Source organism: Ochotona princeps, chromosome 24 (genome assembly GCF_030435755.1).
Source record: "Ochotona princeps isolate mOchPri1 chromosome 24, mOchPri1.hap1, whole genome shotgun sequence".
In the NCBI taxonomy this organism is placed as follows: domain Eukaryota; kingdom Metazoa; phylum Chordata; class Mammalia; order Lagomorpha; family Ochotonidae; genus Ochotona; species Ochotona princeps.
In genome coordinates this window covers 21936215-21962953 of record NC_080855.1, presented here as the reverse complement: position 1 = coordinate 21962953, position 26739 = coordinate 21936215, and the positions used below count along the sequence as shown (strand labels likewise).

At 40.2% G+C, this 26739-nt stretch overlaps 1 protein-coding gene across 7 annotated transcripts in view; it reads right to left on the bottom strand.

The window, feature by feature from the left end:
- TNRC6A (trinucleotide repeat containing adaptor 6A) overlaps nucleotides 1-26739 on the bottom strand; it is an 86488-nt gene that overhangs the window by 33257 nt on the left and 26492 nt on the right. For 4 of the 7 annotated variants that reach the window (XM_058680995.1, XM_058680996.1, XM_004586828.3 and 1 more), the window contains exons 4-5: nucleotides 23126-23147; nucleotides 5128-5574 (exon numbers count right to left, since the gene is read on the bottom strand). The exons of 2 other annotated variants lie outside the window; for them this stretch is intronic. In XM_058680995.1, the coding sequence (XP_058536978.1) occupies nucleotides 5128-5574; nucleotides 23126-23147 (469 nt within the window). The remainder of the gene's footprint in view (nucleotides 1-5127; nucleotides 5575-23125; nucleotides 23148-26739) is intronic. One more of the 7 variants, XM_058680997.1, reaches the window with a different exon arrangement.

Here is a 26739-nt window from a genome sequence, read left to right as displayed (position 1 = left end):
TCAGAAAGATCTTACACATAGGTTTCAAAATATTTTGCACTAAATAAGACATTTTACTTTAAAAAAACGTTCATTTATATGAAAGAGAAAGAAGGACAATCTTCCATGTACTGGTTCATTCATTCCCCAAATGGTTCTAACAGCTAGGTGTATACCAGGCCAAAACCAGGAGCTCCATCTTGGTCTCCCACACGGGTGGTAGCAGCCCAACGCCTGGGCCGCATTAGCAGGAAGGCAGACGGAAAGTGAAGTAGGTGAGAACCGAGCTAGCACTGGCATAGGGGATGGTGGCATTGTAGGGTGGGTGGCAGCCTAACTTGCTGTGCCACAATGCTGGTCTCTAAATTTAATCTTTTAAAAAGTCAATTTTCCACAACTTTTCTGAAGTATACCTGAATGAAAATGAATGGGCCTGGAAACTGTCAAATAAAATTTAGACACAAGACACAAAATAAATCCTTACGAGATATTGCTCTAGACAAGAGAGGGTAAGCACGTCAGAAATCCCACATCGGCAGTAACAGAGAAGGAGAGCTGGGCAGCCGTGAGGGGAAGCCAGAGTCACGCAGGCTCCAAGGACTTCAGCTAGGCGAGTGGATGACTGTGGATTCTAACTTCTTGAACAGACGTCAAGAGGAAGGAAGCGGGATGGGGGCAAGATACTGAGCAACAAGTTGGGAGTGACGAGCCCACTGCCAGCCGGACACGTGGAAGACATAAGCTGAAACAAAGCCCCGGGAGGGGACAAGACCTGAAAGCCGGTGGAAGAAATGGAACGCTAACTATAAAGGGTGAGTTAAACACAGTGACAGAGAGGCAAAGGAGTGAAGGAACTTTTAATAATTAAAGAAATAACCTGCAGTAAAAACGCAGATTTTTGTAAAGACTTTATCACAACTGAAAAAAACTGAATGTCTGGGTTTCACAATCAAAAAGGTGAGTGACGTGATTAAGAGTTTATTTTGGTCAAGTGAGCAACAGCCTGACTGTGCAGGACTAAAGTATTAGAGAGTGTAAGTAAGATTATTCCTTTAAAAACTCTGAGACAAAGGGAAGGAAAGTCCGTGACAGCCTCAACTGAACAGGGATCTAAACTCATTTTTTTTCCTAGACAATAGAGACTTAAGCATTTACAGAGTAAGAAAGCGCAGGCAAAGTAGTATGCAACAGGAGGCGTAGCAGACAGCACTTCAAGAGCAACAGACAAAGCGCCTCCACATCTTATCCATTTTAGTGATAACGTTTCTGATTCTTGGTCATCCACCATTCCACCCGAAATGTTCTTTAGCTTTTTTTTTCTTTTAAGGACGCATTTCAAATATTAGAAAAACTAAGAATCCTATTAAAAATATACATAGGGGAGGGGTGGAGGGAAATCCCAAAACCTATGGAACTATATCATAAAATAATGATAAACATAATAAAGATAATATACATAATGCCTTACTAACAAAAATGTGTTATTCCTGACAACATCTCCTTCCTCGCTGAGTGGCTCTCACATTAACCTTTGTGTGTTACTGCATTTTAATTCATCCCTAGTCAATCCCGATATTTTCCATGCCTACTTTGCATCATATTGCAAATGAACAAACAAAATCATTTTGGAACAATCTGTAAACAAACTATTAGCATATACTATTGAGCAGTGAGTATTCTTTTTGCTTAGGAGTAATAATGTTATTGGTGTTGTACAGGAGACTTTATTTTAAAAATACAGAACACCAGTAGAATGATTAAAGGTGAAGTGTCATGAAGCTTTGAACTTACTTGGTTACAGAACAGCAAATGTGTGTTCACACGTGTATAAGAGAAAAACCGAGACAGAATTCTGCAAGTAAAATCAGGATGAGACTTGCGGGAAGGAACGTTGAGTGTTCACTGTTTTAGGCTTTCAAATTGTTCTTTACAGACCAAGCCTGCTGGATGGTATAAAGCACAACAGAACCCAGGCCTGAAACGGCACTGCGGGCGCTGTTACCCGCCCTCCAGAGCTCGCACTGCACAATGAGTTCCTCCCCCAGCAGCAGGGTCTCACCCTCACAGCTCCAGGAAGTCAAACAGAAAAATAAAACAGAGATTTTAAGTCTGATTAAAAACCACTGGTAAGTAACTGCTGGGGGGCATAGTCACAAACTGGAAGGCCAGATATCAGTTGTCTGGTTTGATCAGCCTGCAGTTCTATTAAAAATCAAAAAGAGAGGGTTAAAATCCTCACTTTAAATGCACCAGGATCCCATACAGATGCTGGTTCTAATCCTGGTGGCTCCACTCCCCATCCAGCTCCCTGCCTGTGGCCTAGGAAAGCAGTCGAGGACGGCCCAAAGCTTTGGGACCCTGCACCCATGTGGCAGAACCTGGAAGAAGCTCCTGGATGCTGGCTTCAGACTGGCATAGTTTCAAGCCATTGTGGCCACTTGGGGAGTGGGGAGTGAACCATCGGATGGAAGATCTTCCTCTCTCTCTCCCCTCCTCTCTGTAACTTTAACTTTCAAATAAAAACAAATAAATCTTAAAAAAAAAATTGAAAGGAGAAAACAAAAGCAAATCTAGGAAGGGTACAAAAATCTATTTGGAGGCAGGACGCAATAGCCTAGTGGTTAAAGTCCTCGCCTTGAACGTGCTAGGATCCCATATGGGCACCGGTTCTAATCCTGGCAGTCCTGCTTCCCATCCAGCTCCCTGCTTGTGGCATGGGGAAGTAGTCGAGGATGGCCCAAAGCCTTGGGACCCTGCACCCACGTGGGAGACCCGGAAGAGGATCTGGGCACAGCACCAGCCATTGTGGTCACTTGGGGAGTGAATCATCAGATGGAAGATATTTCTCTCAGTCTCTCCTCCTCTTTGTACATATCTGAGTTTGCAATAAAAATAAATCTTAAAAAGAAAAAAAAAGCAAATATGTGGGCAAGTTTAGGAAAGAATTTTATTGCTTCATTTCATATCGGCTCCAGTGACAGCATTCTGCCAGTGTGGACTGTGGGAGGCAGTAGGTAAGACCTGCAATGTGCTCCCAGTTTCGGTTTTGTTTTGGCTGTCATGAAATTTGAGGAGCCAGCCAGGAGATCAAAGTTCTTCTTTGCCTGTCAAACTAAAAGCTACCAACCAAAAACCCCAAATAGAATCCCCTGCCCCAAAGTAGTTAGATTTGCGTTCCTATAATTCAAAACTACAGATCAGAACATGACTTGCTGAACTTGCTCATACGGTCTGGTATGCTGTTCTTCACTAACCATCTATAAAGTGAAGATGACACGGGGCTGGACCCAGCTCCTCCAAGAAGCCTTCTCCAGCTCATGGCTGCAAGGGACACCCACAAAGATCTGTGAACATAAACAGGGACAAAATGCTGGTAGGTGGGGACTCAGAAATGTGCGTTCAGGACAAAAGTGCAAGTCTGGCTCTTCTCCAGAGTTTGGACAGGTATCATCACGTACACTTTAACTGGGGAATTAACTTCCACAAGAGCAGGCAAGCTTTGTTGCTACGGCCACTTGCTAGGACTCCCATCTGAAGGCACACCTGTGTATTTTACTAAAACACCCATTTCTGGGAAAACAAGATAATTATATCCCTGCTATTTCTACTTCAAAACTACCTTTGACCTTTCACCTCTGTCAAACCGAAAATATGTATTTAACATATTCCCTAAATATAATCTCATCTTATTTGTTTTCTTAATTAACATAACACCTTAGTTACTAGTTCACAGAAGGCTATCAAACATTTGTTGTACAATCTCCCTGAAGGTTTTCATCACATTTTTTACTATGTTGATGACCAATATCTTGGCTTCCAATCTAACTTTAAACTACTAACTGCCTATTTCCTGGAATCCAGATAGGTCTAAAACGCTTCTTGAAAAGTGTGTGTCCATCTATAGAAGTCAGGGAAAGGATTAATATTTCATCTCTGAAATATCGGTCGCTATGCTGATGGCTTTCACACGTCCTATAACTTGATCCTCAGAGCAGCTTCAGTGTTGATGTCACTGTCCACGCTTTTTACAAACGAGTAAAGATCGGAAGAGTTATTTGGCCAAGTTCACACAGTCTGTAAGAGGCTAGAAGAGTAGGGAGAAAGTCTTGAATTGGGCCAGTAACTTAAATGTAACTCCTAGTCTGTGTGCTGCTCCACCTAGCCTAGCACATCCAGGCTGTTAACAAAGCACAGTGTGGTGTTTATGAGCTAACGTTGGAGTCACACATCTTGACTAGTCCAGGATCCACTCCTTATTAGCTGCGGAACACCATGGTATAACGTACAGAGTAGTCCTGGGTGTATATAGAACAGAGCACAGAGGTAGAAAGCGAGTCACGCCACATGAGACAACTAGGAAAGACACAGAGAATTAAACAAGCTGCCCAAAGTCACACACTGGGATACGGAAGAGTGCAGACTCAGAAGCCAGGTCCTCTTGGCTCCAGACCTTGTACTTGGTCAGCAGGCTACACTACCTTTTGGAGAGTTTTCAGGTCTGGGAACCTGGATTTTCTCGAGTCTAACACCTTATCCTCAACTGCGCTTCCAGTAAAGCTATAAAATAAATGAATAAATGGATGGCGTGAGCAGACCTACTAAGTTATTAGAGAAGCTATCATAACATGTTGAAACAAACTGAGCTTTCAGAAAAGTTGTTATCACATATTAATTCCTGCCAGTCATTACTGAGCTGAGAAAAGCCATTCTGAGGCAAATGCATGTGCTCTATTTGGCATGTGGTAATGCATGATCGTGGACAAGTTATTTCATGTCCTGGTATCTCTGCGTCCTTAATGCAAAAATGGATAAGAACAACTACATGTTTTGGGATTTTTGAATATTAAATTCAAAAACATGTACAAATGCTTAGCTTATGATCTGAAAAAAGTACTCACTTTCAAGGTGAAAGCACCTTAGTAAAAAGGGCAGAATCTACTGGGAGAGGAAACTGACAAAACCATCACTCTGAAAGTAGGCGAGGCAGCTAATTTACAGCAGTGCTCATTCATAATCTCCTGTATAGGATTGTGACATTAAAGCCCAGATCCTGATAAATACACATCACCCCAAACCTCGGAGTTTATCTGATTGCGACCCTGCTGGGGAAGGTAGAGTTTGAGTCTGGTAAGAAACACCTTCTCTCACCTGACTGGTTTCTGCTGCTCTGCACCTCTCCGTTACTCTGTGGCTGTGGACTGGTTAAAGCACTGCTTTCTGACTGGCTGCTTAACACCTTAACAGCAGATCCCAGGTTGGCTGCTATGACTGGAAAATGCTGACCCCTCTTTAGAAGCTGTTTATGTTCCTGGTGGCGAAATCGTGGAGGTACTTCGCGAGGATACCGAGGCAAGGCCTGTGGTGGCGGCTGCTGCTGCGGCTGCTGTGGCTGCTGCTGCGGCTGCTGCTGCTGAGGCTGCGGCTGTGGCTGTTGTAGCTGCTGCGGCTGCGGCTGTGGCTGTTGCGGCTGCGGCTGCTGCTGATTGTTGGCTGTAGCTCGCTTGGCATTATTATTAGTGCTGGTTGCTGTGGAAGTGCCGTTACTAGAGTTGGCAGGCTGAGGCTGGCTTACACTGGGCTTTATCTGTTCTGGCACTAATCCCAACAAAAGAAAAGGGGTGGAAAAGATTAGCCAGTAAAGCATACCTCCATAGTAAGCCATCTAAATGCAAAGGTACCACGAAAAACAGTCGAGACCAGTACACAGGGCAGCCGCACTTGGGGCTCCATGGCTGCCGGGAGTCAGGTTCTTCCACTAAATACCTATCCAATTCACACTCACCATCCGGTCTCTCAAACAGCGCAAGTATTCACTACAAGAACAAGTCGGCCTTTCCTGGCCTTAAAAGAATTCTTAACTTTCTTAGCACTAACTATTCATATTCCACCTCATTTTCTTACGTTTGGTTTCTATTTTTCATCTTCAGAATATAACACAAAGAGCAAGGGAAGAAAACCTGCCATTTTCACTGCTAAAATGTAAAGTCTGAATCATGCAAGATAGACTCTGAATATGTAAATTAATGCAACAATTTAGTCTATGAGGATAATCAAACTTTGAGGCAAAATTACAGATGCACTACCTTAGCTAAGTCTAAGCAATGATCACCTGTAAACTAAATGAGAACAGCAACTGGAAACTGTTAACAGTGACATTCTAGACACCTAAAAGAAAGAAATGAAACTGTTGAAAGCATCTTAATTCAGAAAAAAACATCGCCAATCTCCCAAAACCTCAGAAAGGCAACACTGCAGAGAAGCTGAAAGACCCAGGCTTCAGCCCCAGCTCTGCCCCAGAGCTCTGAGTCCAAGGACAACCTGTATAAACTTCCCACTACCACCTCTGGGAAATGGGATTGATGCCTAGGCCGTGCAGAATAGCCAAAGGTTAAAGGTCTTCATGATCACACAGCACACACATGACCCCAGAACACAGGGCTATAGAAACAGTGCCTGTTCTTTAAGGACAGTACAAAATTACCTCTTAAAAAAAATTGGTTTCCTTGTTTTTGGTTTTTAATCTTAAAGGAAGTGTGATGGCAGTGGGAGCTGTGGTTTCTGGCCACTGACTTACTTGCCAAATGACCACAATGGCCTATGCTAAGCCAGGCTAACGCAGGTGCTAGAACTCAAGTCTCCAATAGATGTGGCAGGAATCCAAGCAGCTGGGCCATCCAATGCTGCCTTCCTGGGCATACGGGCAAGGAGCTGGCCGGGAACTGGAGCAGCCAGGACTCAGACCAGTGCACACATGGGATGTGGACATTGCTGGCAAGTTTGACCCACTGTATTACAAGATGGCCTCACAATACCACCTTACACTAGTGTAACAGCTTAATGTTGCAGGGAGATTTTGTTACATCCTCATAGATGCCAATAACAGGTAAGTGAAATACCATGTTACTGGTGAGGACATAGAGAGAAAACCGTATAGTGGTTAAGACTGTGGGTCCCAGCGGCTGGTGTGACTCAACTGACTAATCTTTCACCTTCAAGCTGACATCCCATATGTGCACCAGTTTGTGTTCCGGATGTTCCCCTTCACATCCAGCTCCCGTTTATGGCCCGGGAAAGCAGCAGAGGATGGCCCAAAGCCTTGAAACCTGTTAGAAGCTCCTGGTGCCTGGCTTTAGATGGGCTCAGCTCTGGCCACTGTGGACATTTAAGGAGTGAACAAGTGGATGGAAGATCTTATTCTGTGTAAACCTGTCTTCCAACAAAAATAAGTAAATCTTCAAAAAAAAAAAAAAGTTGCAAGTCCTGGATATTAGTCTCCTAAAACAAACAAACCAAAACAAAACCACTAGCCCTAAAATTAAAATAGCTCCCCACCTCCTACCTGAGTTATCTCAGTGTCTTTCTCTTGCCTATGAAGTAGGGACCACCTCTGTCAAGTGACCAGCATGATGTAACCACTCAGTAAACAAGTTATGATTGTGGGTGAATTAAAACAAATATTTATCAAATGTCTATACCTGCAAAGAATATGATCCTCTGACTAAAACTGTGACCACCTGTGTTAGTAAGTCTAGTCATAGACTTCCTTTTAGTCTCAGCTCGCAGACTCCTTTCATTCAGTAATCTAACTTCACCACTGGCTGTATTAGCCAAACATCTGGTATGCTCAGTCTACATCATTCATGGTAGTATTTTTGAATATGATACTGGCCATTGTTTTTCCAGTATGACTTCAACTTCTAAAGTAATGCAAGTCAAATGTAAGGATGAATCACAGTAAAAAAATTACAAAGATCTTATCCACTGTGTGGAACCATGACAATGTCTTTTATTAATAATTTAGTTCAAGTGCTTTCCGTATCTGCATATAAAAATTTTGTTTCTTAGAAATGCCTTCAATGTGTACATTCCTTTATGTGCAGCACACAAAAATAAATGAGTATTAGCTATTAAAGACACTTATGTTATGAGGACAATAAAGCATTACAATGTTATAAAGCTCCTCCAAAACCAAAGGCTTCCCATTAACTCAAAATTATAGAGAACACAAAGACTCAGTTTTTATAACCTGAGTACTCAACTCAACACTGTATTTAGCAACTCAATGGAAGCAAGGTGGTATAATTCGTGCTTCAACAATACAGACTTGCCACTTTACTATCATAAAGCTTAAAATGTCTTAAAACACACACACACACACACACACACAAAGAGGTAATAATTTTATACCTAAAACAAATGTTACATGAGAAAATGCATTTCATATATTTAAAAAACCTAGATATCCTGCGGCTACTCTGTCAACAGCCTACATAAAGACATGGTTACAGGTGACTAAAGGTGACATCAGTATCTGCATCTGTGACCCAGCGACCAACCTCCAACTCAACTACAACCAACTGCTGTTCTCAGGCCGCACAGCAGCATACGGGAGCCAATGTCACGCCAGGTGCTCACTGAGAGCAGGGGAAAATCTACTGAACCAGCTAAAAATTGAGACAATGATCCAAAGATTAAATAATGAAGTATCATCTCAGAAATAAATTGTAAAATGGTAATAATGAATAAAAATCAGTTATAGGTAGGGAGAAAAACGGTTACTGGAGAACAGATATAAATACTGAATAATTTTGGCTACTTTGTAAGTTCATTACAAATTTAAACTTTACAAGTAAGCACAGAAATCATTGGAAGAGAGGAAAGTGAATATTAGAAAACTTAATCCATTCAACAGATACAGAAAATAAGAACAGAGAGATTTCAAAATTAGGGTTAATAAAACACATAAAGATGCCAAGAGTAAACTTAAAATATTTTTTATCTCAATAAATATGGATGGGTTAGGTGCACTTGTTAAAAGACACAATCTTTTAAACTGAATAAAAAAAAATAAAGAATATACTTTGCAAAAGCAATACAGGAAATCTAAAAAGTAGACGTCTACTGCAAAGAAATGCAAGGAAAACTAAAATTACAGCAATATTAATTAGAGAAAATTCAAGAACAAAACCACTAAAATGAAGAATTATCTCACACTAAAGAACTGTTAAGAACATGATATCAATACATGGACATCAAATGGAACTGGAAAAGAAAAAACTACACACTTTGGAAAATGGGTTATATCTTTTTGAAGAATATCCATCCATACAGTATCAGTCACTTTAAAAATCCACTCACACCACTTTTCCCCATGCAACACTAAAAAAAAAAAAAAAAAAGAGCAAGGAGTATAATATTCAAATATTTCAGGATGACATACAAATTCAAGACAAAAAATATCACTAGAACCAACAAAACTAGCAAATAAAAATGTAGGGCTATCAAAAAACTAATTACAATAAATTTTTAGATGCCGCTAAACTAGTACTCAGAGAAACCTACACCCTTAATTATTTCCAACAATGAAGAGAGTCTATAATCTAACTGAAGAAGGTAAAAAATTCACTAGAGGGAGGAGAAGCAATAACTAAGATTAAAAGCAGAAAACAGGATTTCAAATACAAAGCAATAAATCCAACACATGAAACTAGGAAACAGATAACCTTTTAAGGACAAAATAAGTTAAAAAATTATTTTCTAAAATTAAAATACTGTTTTACACTTAAAATTTATAAATAGTTTGAAAACACAGAGGAGAGAATGACTGAACATGGACAGAAGAGGCAGAAAACTTAGTTTAATCAGGTAAAACTAAAGCTTTCATAGAAGGAGAAATTCACTACAACATTCATGAGGACCACATGTTTTTACTTGTCAATTTTGTCTTTTTGCTTTTTTTCCTACAATACTTTTATGAAACATACTCCTCTAAATCTAATGACATTCTGGTGGCCCCAGCACACATGAAAGATGGAACACCAACACAAAATATTATCAGTAAATTACATAACATGTTAGTAAGTCCAAAAACATTTAAATAGTACTGCAAAAAAAAAAAGAAGAAGACATAAACTTCAAATGTAGAGTCTAAAAAGACAAGAAATATACACAACCTACACCAACGGATCAAAAAGCCAGCTGAGTCGCTCTTCACGAGGGACAAGGTGGTGAACATTCGAGATGTACAAGAGCAGGTGCACTGGGAGGTAAATGAGTGGCCGTGGCTATGCTCCAATAATACTTCACACACACAGAAAGCAGATTTGACCTGCAGGCTGCACTGTTCCCCTGCACTATAAAACAAAACTTACCAAAACAGGCTAATTGAAGAGGATATCTGTGATTATAAATAACATTAGACATTTATGAAAGGTTCTCTGAGATGCATCCCTTAAAAAGCACAAGGCCCACCGGCGTGGTACCCCTGCCTTGCACACGCCAGGATCTCATATGGGCACCAGTTTCTTTCCTGGCTGCCACACTTCCCTTCCAGCTCCCTGCCTGGGGCCTGGGAAGCAGCAGATGATGGTCCAATGCCTTGGGACCCTGCCTATGGGTGGGAGATTCTGGCTTTGGATCAGCTCGGCTCTGGCTGTTGCAGCTACTTGTGGAGTGAATCAGCAGGGGGATCTTTCTGTCTGTCTCTCCTCTTTGTAGATCTGCATTTCCAATAAAAATTAATAAATCTTTATATATATATATAAAAGGACCAGGCCCAGATGACTTTACATCAAAATAATCAGTTTATCAAGAAACATGTGATATTAATTTTACATATCCCAGAAGTACAGGTTCAAAATTAAAGTCTGCTCTTACTAGTTCTATGATTATAGGCAATGTACTTCACTACTCTGTGCTTCATTTCCTCTTCTGGAAAATAAGAGTAAGTTTGTTGGGAGGCTTTTACAGGATGGGAACAGGAGGAAGGTACGATAGTGTAGTGTGTCAAGCTCCTGACTGTGACACTGGCATCTTATATGGGCATCGGTTCAAATCCTGTCTATTCCACTTCTGCTTCAGCTCTACTGATAACAGCAGAGGATGCACCAAGTCTTCAGGTCCTTGCTCCTGTGTGGGAGACCCAGAATAAGCTCCTAGTTCTTGGCTTTGGAACAGTTCAGCTCCAGCTGCTGCTGCCATTTGAGGAGTGAGCCAGTGCATGGAAGATATGTCTCTTTAAACTCTGCTTGTCCAATAAAAGCAAAGTAAATATTTAAAAAAATTACTGTCTTTTAAAGAAAAGATAACAACTGCAAAGAACTGGAAACAGTGCCTACCAGCCTACCACATAGTATTTACAAATGTTAGTGATTAATACTATCCTAAGTAAAGGAGCAATAAAGGATAAGCCTAAGGGTTTGAGCCGGGAATCTGGAACAATTTCATTTGACAAGATATGAAATACAAAACAAAAATCACGCTTTGGAAGTATACAAGGGAGAATGAATTTCACTTCAGATATTATTAGATTTGTTGTTACAAAAGGATAACAATTAATCTGGTTTCAAGACTTCCTTATAGCCTTAAATAAGAAGTCCAAACAACTTGCTTATATAGATTACATCCACAGATATTATTCTACAAAAAGAATACACAGAAAAATCTAAAGAATATTTGAAGAATTAATTTTTAAAAACCCTTCATATTTTAATATAAACGCATTTCCCCCAAAGCAAGATGTCTGGCACCGTCAGACATATTTTTACAAGTTTCTTTTCTTTCAAGTGTACAGAAGACACGGGTGATCACATCACCACCTCCATCCAATTTTTTGTGATACCTCACATTATATAACTTCTGGAACATTCCACTACATAGTCAACACAAAAAGTGAAAAGGACAAACAAAAATCCTCCTGTTATTACGAAAATAATTCTGATACTGTGGCTTTCAAGAATTCCAGGGAACCTTCCAGGGGTCTTGCCCTCAGAGCAACTTTGACACCATGTATAGAAAGCAAAAAGATATATGGTACTGGAGTTCTTTTAAAGGATGGGCTAGAAAAATGGCTTTATGATTCAATCTAGAAGTGGGAAAAGAAGTCATGAGAGTTGCAGAAGGAGAAGAGATGACAAGACCCTTTAGGTTGAAATAGCAGGAGTAAAAGCAAAAGCAGCTGTGAGTGGCAAAGGCAGGAGAGCAGGGGCGTTGGCTCGGCTCCGCCGTCTGTCCAGTGTCTCAGGCCGGAATGTCCACCTCCATTTCTCCCTGCCCTTCTACATCCAGTCCATCAACACTAGCAACGGATGATCTCACTGACTGAACCCAACCATTTCGGAGCTCTTGACATCAATGCTGTCATTCAGCTCATCACCACCTTACTCAGCAAACTCTCCTAGTGGGTCCCCTTGGCTCAGATCTCTGTTGCCATTTCACTCAGTTTTACCAAAACTCCATCATTGGCTTATCCCAAGTTCTCTGTACCATAAAGTCATTTTCAAAACTAAACTTCTTGGTATGACTGCTCTAAACCATTCCTTCCCTGCTATACTCACCTATATTTCTGGCCCTGCCACAACACAACAAAAAGCTACGATTCCTTTTGCCTAAAGTGTCCTGACATTCTAAATAAGCACGACCTTAACTACACTCAGACTCAAGTTTATTTTGGAATCATTTGAGACAACTAAGTTGCCCTCCTGCATTCTGAAAAAATGCTTACAACTTTACACAGGCGTACATATGCCCACAAGGTTCTGGCTTCTCATTTTCCGTTCACTGTGTCATTGGGATTCCAAGCACAGAGCCCAGCAAAGCTCAGGAATTATACGCTGAACTTAAGAATTGTCAGCACGAGATGACTGGATCCACAGAACAATACACAACATCGGAGGATCAGCTAGCATGGAATACCAACATTTATGAGGTAACACAACAATAACCGGGCAAAACCAACTACTACTATATTCAGTTAAAAAAAAAAATCACAATACATTTTTTTGCCATACTTTTTAAAGATACTGGCAAAATCTGAATTGATCCCTAAATAAACAAGCTGAATTTGTAAGAATGGAAACATTACTTATTTGAATAAGGATTTAAGACACATGTTCTAAACTATCCTCTAAATTTGGACTTTGTAAAATAATAGACTGCTTTTTAAATTTTTGACTTTTACTTCTAAAAACTATGTAGTCTATAGGTTTGTAAAAACACATAGCCACTATCTTTTTTAAAATACTCTAGGGTCTGGTACCTTAGCCTAGTGGCTAAAGTTCTCACATTGCACGGCCAGGATCTCCTATGGGCGCCGGTTCATATCCCGGCGGCTCTACTTCCCTTTTGGCTCCCTGCTTGAGGCTTGGGAAAGCAGTAGATAGCTCAAAGCCTTAGGACCCTGTACCTGTGTGGGAGACCCAGAGGAAGCGTCTGGCTCCCGGCTTCAGATTAGCTCAGTTTTGGCCACTGTGGCCACGTGGAGAGTGAACCAGAGGACAAAATTCTTTCTCTCTGTTTCTCCTTTTCTCTGTAAATTCGACCTTCTAATAGAAATACATAAAAAAATCTAAAAAATACAATACATTCTATAAAATTTATTTATTTGAGAAACAGAGTGAGTAAGAATGACACAGATCTTCCACGAGCTGGTTCACTGTCCATGTGTCTGCAATGGCCAGGAGCCAGGAGCCCTTGCTGCTGCCCCCAGGGGGCAACGACAGCAGCAGGAGCTGGAGTCCAGAACAGAGCTCAGATCATACGCAGGCACCTGACTGTGGGCTGCTGGCACCTCAAGCTACGCCAAAGTCCACCACACAATTAGTCTGTACTCAAGTGAAAAACCAACAATGAAGAACCAATATTTTAAATGCACTTCAGAAAACAAATGAACTTCACTTTTACTATCGACATACGCAATACAAACAACTTAAAAAGATGCCACTAGTTATCTCAGTACTATCACCTCCAAATACCAAGCTCAAAGCCTTAATACCTCAAGAGAACTGACATTATTCCTATCCTCAACTCAAGGATTTAGCCTGGACAAGTGTTCCTACTGGCTACATAGTCACTCTTCTGAAATACTGATAGAACAGAAATACAGGCTTAGTATACACAAAGTATCATTTTAATACATGATGAGGTCACTTTAACAGAACAAAAAACACACAAATACAAATCTGAATTACTACAAGGAATGAAACAGTTAAAACTACTAGCTAAAAAATTTATTTAAGAAACATCTGTGGGGCCCGGCGGCGTGAATCATCGGACGGAAGATCTTCCTCTCTGTCTCTCCTCCTCTGTGTATATCTGGCTGTAATAAAATGACTAAATCTTTAAAAAAAAAAAAAAAAAAACATCTGTGGAATACACAGTGTTTTTCAAGATCTTTCTGACAAACTTTGGATTCATTCAAATTTCCTTTTTCTTATATGGAAAAAATAAAACCATCAGGTTAAGCTCTTGGAAGACATATGGTGGGAAAGTGCCTCAGTCTGAAATGTCATCCTGACATAGAATGTGCTTTATAAAGAAAATGCTCTACCTTCTTAAATCAGAGTATATGCACCATTAGCCAAGCTAAGCTGGATCAACAGTAGGTTTTCTTGGTAAAAAAAAAAAAAAAAAAAAAAAAAAAAAGAATCAAAAACTAAAAAACAATGGATGATGAAATAAAATTTTGTCAAATGGTAACATGTTTTCCCCCAAACATGACTATATTCCAATTAACATCTAAACTAGGAAATATCTGAATTTAGAATAAATCTCATCTAAGGCAAAGACACTGTTTTAGTTTAAGAACACTAAGCCTGGGACTGGCACTGGGGCACATTAGGTTAGGACTGCCTGTGGCGCTGGCACCCCACAAGTGCATCCGTTTGAATGCCATCTGCTCCACTTCAATTCAGCTCTCAGTTTATGAGATGGCCCAAGTGCCTGGGCCCCTGGGAAAGCAGTGGGGTATGGCCCAAGTTCTTGGCACCTGCACCCATGTGGAAGATGTGGCAGAAGACTCCTAGCTCCCCCAGCTCTGGGTGTCACTGCCATTTGGATTGAAGATCCTTTTCTGTCATCCCTCTCTCTCCAAGTTTAATAAAGAACGGACAGTGGAGTTCAAACCAAATCTGAGCAAAGCGATACACACCCAACAAACATAGCTTCCGGTATACTTGTACATCAAGTTTCATCTCAATTGTAACAACAAAAACAAAATCTCTAAACCTATAGGAAAGTGCTAATGCACCTGGGAATGCAGTGGAAGATGATGCAAATCCTTGGGACTTACCATCCATGCAGTTCCAATGGAGTTCCTAACTACTGGCTTTGGTCTGTCTCCCCCTGTCACTCTGCCTCTCAAATCAATCAATCAATCTTTTAAAAAAATCAACAGAAACAAATTATATTACAGGATAGCTACTTTCAAAATTATTTTGTAAGTCATCAAAACTGATTGAGACTAAAACATGAAAGTATGCTCGATGAATCAGCATGAATGTATAAAAAAAGTAAAAATCCAACTATTCCTTTCTACAGGGAGAGCTGAAATGGCAGATGTTCCCTCAGAGCGTGTCCAAACGCTGCAAGGGAAGATTTTCTAATCAGTAAATGTAGGAGTAAGAATCTATTACATGCTCAACATTTACTACCTCTGGCCCCTATAATTTATGTTCTATATAACTTTTCATTCCTACAACTCTGAATGAAGCAGGTTGAATTATTTCCTTTATACAGAGATTAGGCTTAGAAATAAAGAAAATTGCCAAAGATCACAAAAAAAAAAAAAAAAAAAAAAAAGAACTAAGAAGGCAATACTCAAATTCAAGTCTATCTATCTGATTCAGAAGCCTGGACTTTCAGTCACTGTACTGCAAGGATGCTAAAATTCCCAGGTTATCATCAGTGTAATTCTTTGCTTCCGCAGTCTGGCCAGATCTGCTGCTTAAAATTCCTGCTAGACCAAGTACTTCTCCTGAAAACTTCTGTACTCAGAGAAAGCCTTCATTGAACATGCATTCTAAGGAGCAGAAACGGCTTTCTTAACAGAAATAGAAATGTGAAACCTGTCAGGCAACTCTAGGTGTATACTGTAGCTTTCCTATTCTGGAGATTTCTTATAAATGACCATAACTCACAAAGCTACTCCGGGCACTCCACCTTGATTTCTATGCAAAATTTTAATCAGGAGAAGCCAGCCGAGCTTCCTTTGAAGAATCCGTAGGTTGAAGACACAAGTCTCAAATGCTCCTATAACCTTCAAACAATTCTGGCTCCTCTTCCTGAATCCGGTTATGAGCAGCAAGCAGCACACTCCGCTCAAGGCACTCATCATTTTCTCTCATATTTATTCTGTCTGCCTTATGAGTTTCATCAGACATCTGAATGTGTGAGACTTTCCATTTCTACCAACTTTAATCATTTGCTACTATTTGTGAGCAAAAAAACCCTCCATGTTAGAAAGGAAGTGATTTCTCGCCCAAGTGAAAAAGGAGTCCTTTCCAGTCTTCATATCCTGAGTTCATAATTTGAGACTTAAGGGATACACACGCAAACACACACACACACACACACACACACACACACACTAATTATCTTCCTTCTCAATAGCAAAGAAAGGGAAATGTTTACTTTGGTATACTTAAAAAATGTCAATTTTATGGACTTTTCCCATGAAAGCAGAAACCCACATTTTTGTGCAACCTGTTAGTACACAGCTACACACTTAATTTGCTACATACCTCAAAGATATTTTCCAAAGCAAGAAAATCACATTTGCTTGAGTCATTTTTCTTAAGGATGTCTTCAAAAAAATTCATTTATTTGAACAGCAGAATTACACACACACACACACACACACACACACAAAAGAAACAGAGAAAAGATCTTCCATCTACCAGTTCACTACCTAAATGGTTGCAACAGGAAGGGCAGAGCCAGAACAGAGTCAGGAGCTTCTTCTGGGTCTCCATATTGGTGCAGCCTTCAAAGACTTGGATCATGCTCTACTGCTTTCCCTGGCTCACCAGTACAAAACCAGATCAGAACTGGAGGAACTCATACAGCATACTGGTCTTGTGGGCTGTGGCTTAACCTACTATACCACAGCACTGACCCCATAGTACATTCTTAACCAGTATAAACTTCTGCCTCCATTTCAAAAAACTTAACACTTGTGTCAAGATATCTCACTTAAAGAAAGAATACAATCATAGCAGATTTGGAATCACAACCTTATCTGATGTTACACTTAATAACAGCCTTTAGTGAAGATTTCTGGTATGTAAACTGCAGAGAAAAACACTGAATTAAATCTCTCCATCTGCGCGACAGAAAAGGACCACGGGTATGCTAAAGGGACGACACTGCAGAAAATTAGGACTAAATTTTCGGGAACTGTAATCTTCAGTTCGGAGTGGCTGCAACAGTTCCATAAGCAGCACTGAGCTACACACTTGAAGTCACAGCCTACTTGGGTCTCAATTTTCCATGAGAATCTATTCATTAATCCTTGTCAAGCCTCCGAAGTTCTGAAACAGAGGGCTTTATTACTGAGAAAGTCAAGTCTCAAAAAATGAAAATAAGATCTACCATGTGACCCTGTAATCACCTTTCTCAGTATATACTACAAGGAAATCAGTTAGCACGCTGTGAACCTCTCTGTCCTTCCACGGAAGCAAAATGTGGAAACAATGGAAACACGTTTCTGTGGACAGGTGGAGGAATAAAGAAGCTGTGTCATGCACGTATACAGAGGTACACACAAACACACACTGCAGAAGTAATCAGCCTTAGAAAGAAGATCTCCCCATCCGCAACATGGGTAAACATTATATATACTAAATGAAGTCAAAGAAGTAAAAATGTTGCGTGACTTCACAAGTACCCCTAGATATATAAAATATAGACACAGGAGGCAGAACGGCGTCACCAGGTGTGGAGATAAAGGGCGTGGGAGGTCGAGGCCAAAGGCCACGAAGTTACAGTTACGTGGAATAAATCAATCTAGAGATCTGATGGACAGTCCAGGGACTTCAGCTGTTCTTCCCACAACAAAAACTGTAGGACAGTTTACTTGCTTGACTGCAGTTTCAAAACCACACGTTGCATAAATTAACAGTTACTGTGGAGCAAATGGAACTATGAGCTGAGCTCACGTGTGAACCAGTGAAGGTCTTCAAGAATACATTTACCTTTGCTGGAGTAAGGATGAGGATGGCAATACCATGGAAACAGGGACAAGGGATTCGTTTTGTTTGTGGCTATTACTAAAGACCCTTGAAGGATAAGAAACAGCACAGCTACTTCAGGCGTGAACAAAACAGGAAAACATGGCATTTTACAGAATCTAAAATTTATTTCACTGGTTCACTCTCCAGATGCCTATAACAGCTGGAGTTGGTCCTTTCCCCTGTGGTCCATTATACCCCAAATTTCAGTAACTAAAAATCGTAGCACATTAAGATCACACACCAGAGTGGTAGTCTCGTGGTTAAAGTCCTTGCCTTGCATGTGCCAGGATCCCATACGGACACCAGCCCATGTCCTGGCTGCTCCACTCCCCATCCAGCTTCTTGTTTGTGGCCTGGGAAAGCAGCGGAGGATGGCCCAAAGTGTTGGGACCCTGTACCCACGGGGAAGAACCAGAAGAAGCTCCTGGCTTTGAATCAGCTCAGCTCTGGTGGTTGCGGTCACTTTGGGAGTGACCCGACGGTTGGAAGATATTTCTCTCTCCTCCTCCTCTCTCTAAATCCGACTTTCCAAAAACAGTAACTAAATCTTTAAAAAAAAACAAAACAAAGATGATGATCCTCTCTACCTCTCTACAACATGTGGGTGTGCAGTCTATGTTGCTAAAATGTGTTCTATTTTTTTTTTTTTTTTAAAGATTTATTTTTATTACAAAGTCAGATATACAGAAAGAGGAGGAGACACAGAGAGGAAGATCTTCCGTCCGATGATTCACTCCCCAAGTGAGCCGCAACGGGCCGGTACGTGCCAATCCGATGCCGGGAACCAGGAACCTCTTCCAGGTCTCCCACGCGGGTGCAGTGTCCCAATGCACTGGGCCGTCCTCTACTGCTTTCCCAGGCCACAAGCAGGGAGCTGGATGGGAAGTGGAGCTGCCGGGACTAGAACCGGCGCCCATATGGGATCCCGGGGCGTTCAAGGCGAGGACTTTAGCCACTAGGCCACGCCGCCGGGCCCTAAAATGTGTTCTATTAAACAGAGAAAGAGATCAGCATGCTTCCCAAAAATCCAGGGACCTGCTGAGGCAGAGACATTAACTCCTTCACAGTCAGTATATTGTATTTAACATATTATATATAGGCCACGGAGGACGTTAATCTCTCCCATTTTTCTCCTCATAAATGTTCTAGCACTTCACTCCTTTGTTTTTTTTTTTTTAGGGATAGTTTCATAATACATTTTTAAAAAGACATTTGAAATACTGAAACATTCAAAACAGTCTTGATCTGAAAGACTTTAAATATCTCAAAGCTTAAGTCACAGGTAAGAATAAAACTTTCAACAATGGTATTATGTCACTCATTATACTGGTCCATACTTTTACTCAGTGAGTCCTGAATCTACTGTCACAATGAAATAAAAACTAATTGTATTCATGCAACAAAGCTGGTCAAAACTTAATTTGTGCTAATTCCAAACAAAATTTAAAAATCTAACTTTTATTAAAAATAGGTTCACCACTGCATGGCATCAGAATTATTAGTGTTCTTGAACTGGAAAGGGCAGTAGTCAAAAAAAATCTGATGAAGACAAACACTACAGGAGGTGCAGCAGCCTGACTGCTGACGCTCAATCTGAGCATTAGAACCCTCATCTGAATCCTCAAAATGGTACTAGGCCTGTGTTGTCAAACAAGTCTAAAAATCACACTAGCCACATTTCAAGTACATGAAAGCCCAATGTGTTTAAACTTGTTTTTTAAATTTTTAAATAGATTTCATAATATGAAAGTACTTCAAAAATGTGAGATTACCAGTTAGGGGCAGGCTCGTGACTCTGCTGTTAAGATACTCATTAAGACCCCTGTATACCTTATCAGGGTATTCTAGTCCTGTTCCAGTTTCTAGGTTTCTCACTAAGGTATACCTTGGGAGATAGCAGGGGATGGTGAGGAGTATGGATCCCAGGTGAGAGACCAAGTTCCTGACTTCCAGCTTTGAACTGGACCAACACCAGCTGTCACAGGCATCTGGAGAGTGAACCAGTGGATGAGAGATATCTCTCAAATAAATTTTAAAAAAATTTTAGGGCCCAGCTAAAGACCTCAGCTTGCATGCACCAGCATCCCAAATGGGCACTGGTTCTAATCCTGGTTGTTCTCCTTCCCATCCAGCTCTCTTGCTTATGACCTGGGAAAGCAGTCAAAGACAGCTCACAGCCTTGGAACCCTGCACCCGCGGGGGAGACCCAGAAGAGGCTCCTGGCTCCAGATGGCTCAGCTCCAGCCACTGCGGCTACCTGGGGAGTGAACCAGTGGATGGAAAATCTTCCTTTCTGTCTTTCCTCCTCTCTGTATATCGGACTTTCCATAAAATAAATAAGTAAATAAATCTTTAAGAAATTTCTCTAAAGTTTATTTTGTTGCAAAACATTCGTGAAAACCCATGCAGTTTTTTCATTTTTCACAATACAAAGATTTTAATGAGCTTGCTGTAAACTTCACATATGTATGGATTTCAAAAAAATATTTTTGGACCAAAATTCAAAGTAGCTTCTTAAAATAATTTATGTAAACTGCACAAAGCTCATGTATTTCACAACACAAGGGAGGACAGAAATGCTTCCTATCCTGTGCTCCTTCCAAGTTACCTTTTAATTCCAGTTTTTTGAATTTCTCTTGAATAAAAGATTTAAAAAATTATTTTGACAGTACAAACACCAAGAGAAGCTGGAATACAGTCTTAAGATTTCTAAATACTGGCAATGAATTAAAATTTCAAAGCATTATAAGAAAATCACTGTGCAGAGCACAGGGGAGACCCAATAGCTGAATGCATTTTGGCATTTTGTAACAACTTCTAGAACAGAAAGTGGTTAATGTGAAAACTGGGAAACTAAACTAAGTCTAGGATGAATTAGTACATGTGAGTTAGAGATTTATCACCTTCCCTACTGTAGCTATCCTTCCAATTTTTCTGTAAGTCTGAAATCACTCAAAATTTAAGTTCAGTAAACAGTTATATGAGATAAATCTACTCAAGTTTCCAGTCCATAAATGCTAATCACTGTGATTCCCAAATCATAAACACCAGAGATATAGTCACAGCTTCCCCCCAATCCATTTCTGTTTATCAGAAAAAGTACAGTTACTTTTGAAGAAAAATTTAGCAAAAGAATCATGAAGTGAGTGAAATTGCTGGCAAAACAACATAAACTATTTGCAAAGATTTCATATATTCTCTAGCTTGTTTAGACTTGTGGAAAATCCAAAAACAAGACCCAAACATGTTCATATTGTTCATGAGGATGTAAAACAATTTACATGCGCAAAAGGCATAAAGAACAGGTACTCAGATCATACAAAAAGCAAATCTCCATGGGCCAGGGAACAGTCTAGATGAATATAACCAACTGTCCATATTTAGGATCATGAAATCCTAAGAAATTGGAAAGGGGGAGACCAATGGCGATTTGAACGATCCATCAGATGAATTCTCAGAGGTTTTGAAAAGCTGAAAGGCATGATAAAGGCATCCTGGTTGAAAATTAGGTTAAAAGAAAGAAAGAAAGAAAGAAAAAGGGATGAACATGAAAGAGATATAGGTGCTGTAAAAAGCACAAGGCAGTGACTGGAGACATGATAGTCACATCATGATGGGATTTTGATTAAAGCGGGTCTTGAAAGCTGGAACAACTAAGGACAACTTAACATTTCTGTACAGGAGAGTGCTGGGAGAAAGTGGAGTTTAGAAAAGTAATATTCCAACGCTCCTGACTCCATTCCACATCCATGCTAACTGTATCAGACATCCAGGTTCAAAGCCACTCACCTTCAATTCCTCTTCTGATCTCATCAGGAGCCTGTCCCACCAGTTCTACCTCACACACCTGTCACTCTTACTCTGACGGCAAAGACCTCTATTTAAACCCTCATTACGCTCTCTACTCCTGCTCGCTATCAGATCTTGCTTCTACTGACCCAGACGCTCCAGAAGCCAAGACCATCACAAAGCCCTGCAGGCTCCCTACCTACAGGCCTGTGTTCTGTCACTTCAAGACAATCTTCTACACTCATCATGCCTGTTTTTCCCCATTTGTATCCTTTCCCAGAATGCCTTTTTCGAGCTCTTTTTTTTTTTTCTTAATCTCTACCTGTATTTCAAACATTATCCAGTGGTTAACTTAATTTACGCATGCGCACACACACACACACACACCCATCTCTTACTGGCTCCATGTATTCTGTCTCAACCCTGTCCATGACCACTGAGTACTCATTGCTCTAGGAATAGCAACAACTCTGCATATCACATCACATCTCTGCCTTGAGTCACACTCTCTCATCTTTTCATCTTTCAGAATTTCTGATTTCAAGGAGGGCTTTCCTCATCCCCTAGGTTAAACTAAGCTAACAGTCACTCCTCTGGGTTTCAAGACAATGTAAGATTTTTCAGCCTTTACCATATGGGGTCTGAGTGTGTCCTCCCAATGTCACTCTGACTCCAGTGAAATACAAACTATTCTTGCTTTTACTCATTCAATATACCTCATAAATGTTATGCAGACAGACACCACACTTATGATATAGTTTTAAAAACACTGAAAAAGCCTGGCACTTTTCATTCCCAAGCAGTCAGCTCCTAGGATAAAGACAAACTGGGCTTTCTGCTTCCTTCTCACACTTAAGTCTGTTGTTGGGGGGGTGGATATTTGTGTTGTGCAACCTACAGCACTGACCTAAATGACAATACAGAGATGGCTGTCACCATCTGTCTTCAAGCAGACGTGGAGGACAACACACAGAGAGAAAGGAATGAAGCTGACAGAACCTCTATGGGATGTTGTGGGGTCACCCAACAGACTCCCACCCCCCGAGAAGACTTTCAGCTAAAGACTGAAGAAAAGGGACACCAATACAAAGACTAAATAAAATAGGGCTGAAACAGGAAGTGGTGCTCATCTGAGGAGGCAGCACATTCTCTACATGGCCATCTACACCTGATAAACCATCACACCCCAAAGGATGACTCGTGCAAGGCGCTGCCCCTGGAGCCTGTTCCCACCTTGCCTCCTTCACGCTCTTCTCCCTCCCATCCTAGAGGTGAATAAAAATGCATATAAACAAACTTGCTTTAATGAAAAAAATAATAATAATAAAAAGTAGCTTGAAGCAACGTACCTTTGATTTTTTGTTCAGTGGCCTAAAAACAAACAAACAAACAAAAAACAATGTAAATATGAAACTGAAAGAAATGGATTGTTATGATAAAATGCTCATATATTTCTATTATACAAGATACACATTTTTATTAAATAAAGAATCTGTCATTTAGATGAAGTGTATTGGAAAAGATAGGCAAAGAAAGCATACTTTTCCCACAGATGTACCCCATTTCCTCAATATTTGCTATGTGTTATTAATAAAAAAATTCTGCAATATTTCACAGCAGACATCACTATGACTACAGTAGCATTTTTAATGGGAGCTATACATTTCCATTTAATGATTTTTATGTAACTGTCATCTTAATATTTAATGGAGTTAATAAGGCTTGCATGTTTAAGTAAGCCCAAAAATTAATACAGATGAACCAACTTTTCTGTAGGTAAAATTGCATGAGATCAATTGCTGACCAGCAAAGACTTTGAAACGAAGTTGTCACTTGAGACATATCTACTTGATAAAGGATCCTGGTCAGAAGGCACAAACTGACAGGAGCTCTGCTCTCACTGCCCCCACTGCCTGCAACTCCTCTCCCTGTTTTCTGACAATGCCTGAAAGGGGGCAGAAGGCAGTAGGACTGTCTCAAGGCAACTAAACTCCAACTTCCAGAAGGCCTGAAAGAGAAGCACACAGAGTCCATCCAGCAAAACTCAAACTCCATGGAGTCCTGGAAATAACAGATACAACCAGCAAGCAGGGAGGGAAGACTGTTCCATTAGTAACGGTATAACTAGCAAGCTGTTTCCAAACGAAGAAAAAGCTTCCCTTAATTGTCATATGCCATGACAAATGATTTTGCTTAGTCAAATACAAATTAGGTCACCACAAACACCATTTCTAAATTATGTCAACGTAGACATGTATAAGAAGCAAAGCAATTACCCTAACAGTGAAGCCATATCAAATATTAATCATTCCCCTGAGAGCCAGAGCTTCCAGTCAGGGACTAAAGGGCTTTACCAGGGTGTATACCATGAATACCATGGTGACCACAAGGCAAGTGAGGCCCATCATTTTTACTTTTTAGACGAAAATCTCTTGAAAAAATTGAGGGAAGGCTAATTAACTTGACAACAATTTATTTCTGGGACATATGGTTTATAAAATTTTGATAGTAGAAAAACAAGTCTTTATTAAAGAGATCTTGGTACTGAAATACTTTCAAGTGTTAGAAGCATCATGTCAAACAGTAAGATACATAATCTTCTAAAGTCAAAGAATTATTATTTGGCATACTGAAAACCTTCAAAAAAATGAAAAAAATGGTTGCTCTCTTTCACAGTTTACTTTCACTGAACCTAAGTTTTAGTGTATAGAAACCAGGGCCACATTACTTGAACCTGAGGTTGAGTAACACTGCTCTTCTACTAGACACACAAAAAAACCTACACAACTCCTGAGGAAAAACAGCTGCGTGCTGCTGCTTGGCAACACTGTTCAAGCGCTCTGTCACCTACAGAGAATGGCATCAAGGGGAAGCCCGAAATGTCAGCCCTCAGAACACCAACCAAATATAACACAACACATGGCTACTGATCAGTGAAACACGGCTAGTATGGACGGAGATGTACAAAATATCTACCAGCTATCTAACCTTTAGTTCTTTTAAAACATATTAAAAATTCACTAATAATATTTTATACTGATTACAAGCTAACATACTTCTATTTTTTCTTATACTAGGATTCCATAAAATAAATCAATATTACCTCAACTGTCTCTTTTTACTTTTAAATTATCTTACCATTGAAAACCTCTGGGTCTTAGTTTCCTATTCTCTCAAATGGAGAAAATAACAGTTCTGCTCACCTTTCAGGGTTATAGAGACAGTCAGAATACAACAGATTTTCTCGGGGAAAAGTACACGCGTCAAATCATTGTGGATCTCCTTGCACAACAGAATTAACAGGTTCTGATAAATTTACACATACAATCATTATTTCCATTTCAGATATGTTTTCTTTAAAATGTGAGTTGTGACTTCAAAAGTAATGAGCACAACTGCCTCAACCCTAAGTGACAGGTGGTAGACACACAGTGGAGGCTGTTCTGCTCCCACCAGGCTCCCCAGTGCTCAACCCTTAAGAGCCCCAAGCATACTTCAGTGGTTTCAACTTCAAGATCTTTCTGTCTCTCCTTCACTCTGTAAATCTGACTTTCCAATAAAAATAAATAAATCTTTTAAAATATATTGTATTGAGCCTTATTAGTGTCTTGTTTATATTTAAGTTGTATTGTCTGGCTTTTCATCTATAACAGAAAATTTGTGGAATGAATTTAAATTTCTTTTTTTTTGTGTGTGTGAATAAGATATCTTCTTTTTATTTATTTATTTATTATTATTATTATATTTTTGACAATCTTTACATAGTTAATTACGGTAAAAAGGTTCAAGGGCTATAGGGAAGTGGGTAAGACTATTATTTCCCTATTGTTTCCTTCATGTATCTGAGGTAAAGGGGGTTATTGAGGGAGAAGCCCCACCGTTTCCCACCTACCCCAAGTCCCGGATGTGGGGCATGCTCTGAGATATTTGCTTAAGTGGTTTTGATAGTTCACCAGTTATGTATCACTGCCAGTCTCGCCACTCCAAGCACGATGAGGTCGTTGAAGAATCCACTGATTGACATAGTCCATCATAGAGTCTCCATTTAACCAGTATTTCGCTGCCAACATATAGCTGAAATGGTTGATTGACTTGTTCGTTCTTTTGTCTTTTCTTGGCTAGGGTTCTGAGTCCGCCATTTTGATTGGGGAGATCCCCAAAAAAACTTTGAGTTATTCCCAGACCAGTGGGAGATGGCGCAATGGCCTAGTGGTTAAAGTCCTTGCCTTGCAATGCGCCAGGATCCCATATGGGCACCGGTTCTAATCCCAGAGGCCCCACTTCCCATCCAGCTCCCTGCTTGTTGGCCTAGGAAAGCAGTCAAAGACAGCCCAAAGCCTTGGAACCCTGCATCCACGTGGGAGACCCAGAAGAGCTCCTGATTCTTGGCTTCAGATTGGCTCAGCTCCAGCCATTGCGGAAACTTGGGAAGTGACTCAGTGGATGGAAGATCTTCCTCTCTGTCTCTCCTCCTCTCTGTATATCCGCCTTTCCACTAAAAATAAATAAATCTTCTTTAAAAAAAAAAATCACAATGGCTACTGGAGCCTGCCAAAATCCATGTATTTTCTGTTTTATAACAGACCTATTTAATGCATTAGAAAAATTACTATTGTATATTATTTCCCAAATTTAAAATTTACCTTTGCACATGAAAACTCAAGAGAATGTATGGATAACACTCTATGTCCACAGAAAAAGGCCGCAGCCCAGGGCTTCAGAACAGCAGTGTGTGAAAGAATTAGAAGACTTCAACTCTAGTCCTAATTCTGCCATCATGATGAAGCCAAGGTTAGCTAGACACATTCTCACATTTCGTTTCCTACTTTCCAGTATATAACTGAAAATTTACAGACTAGAACAGATAATATCTGAAATGTTTTTCAGAAACGAAACTGTACAGATCATATCAAACAGATCATCTGTTCTTACTGTAGTCAGCTTATGCTGCAACATTCTTATC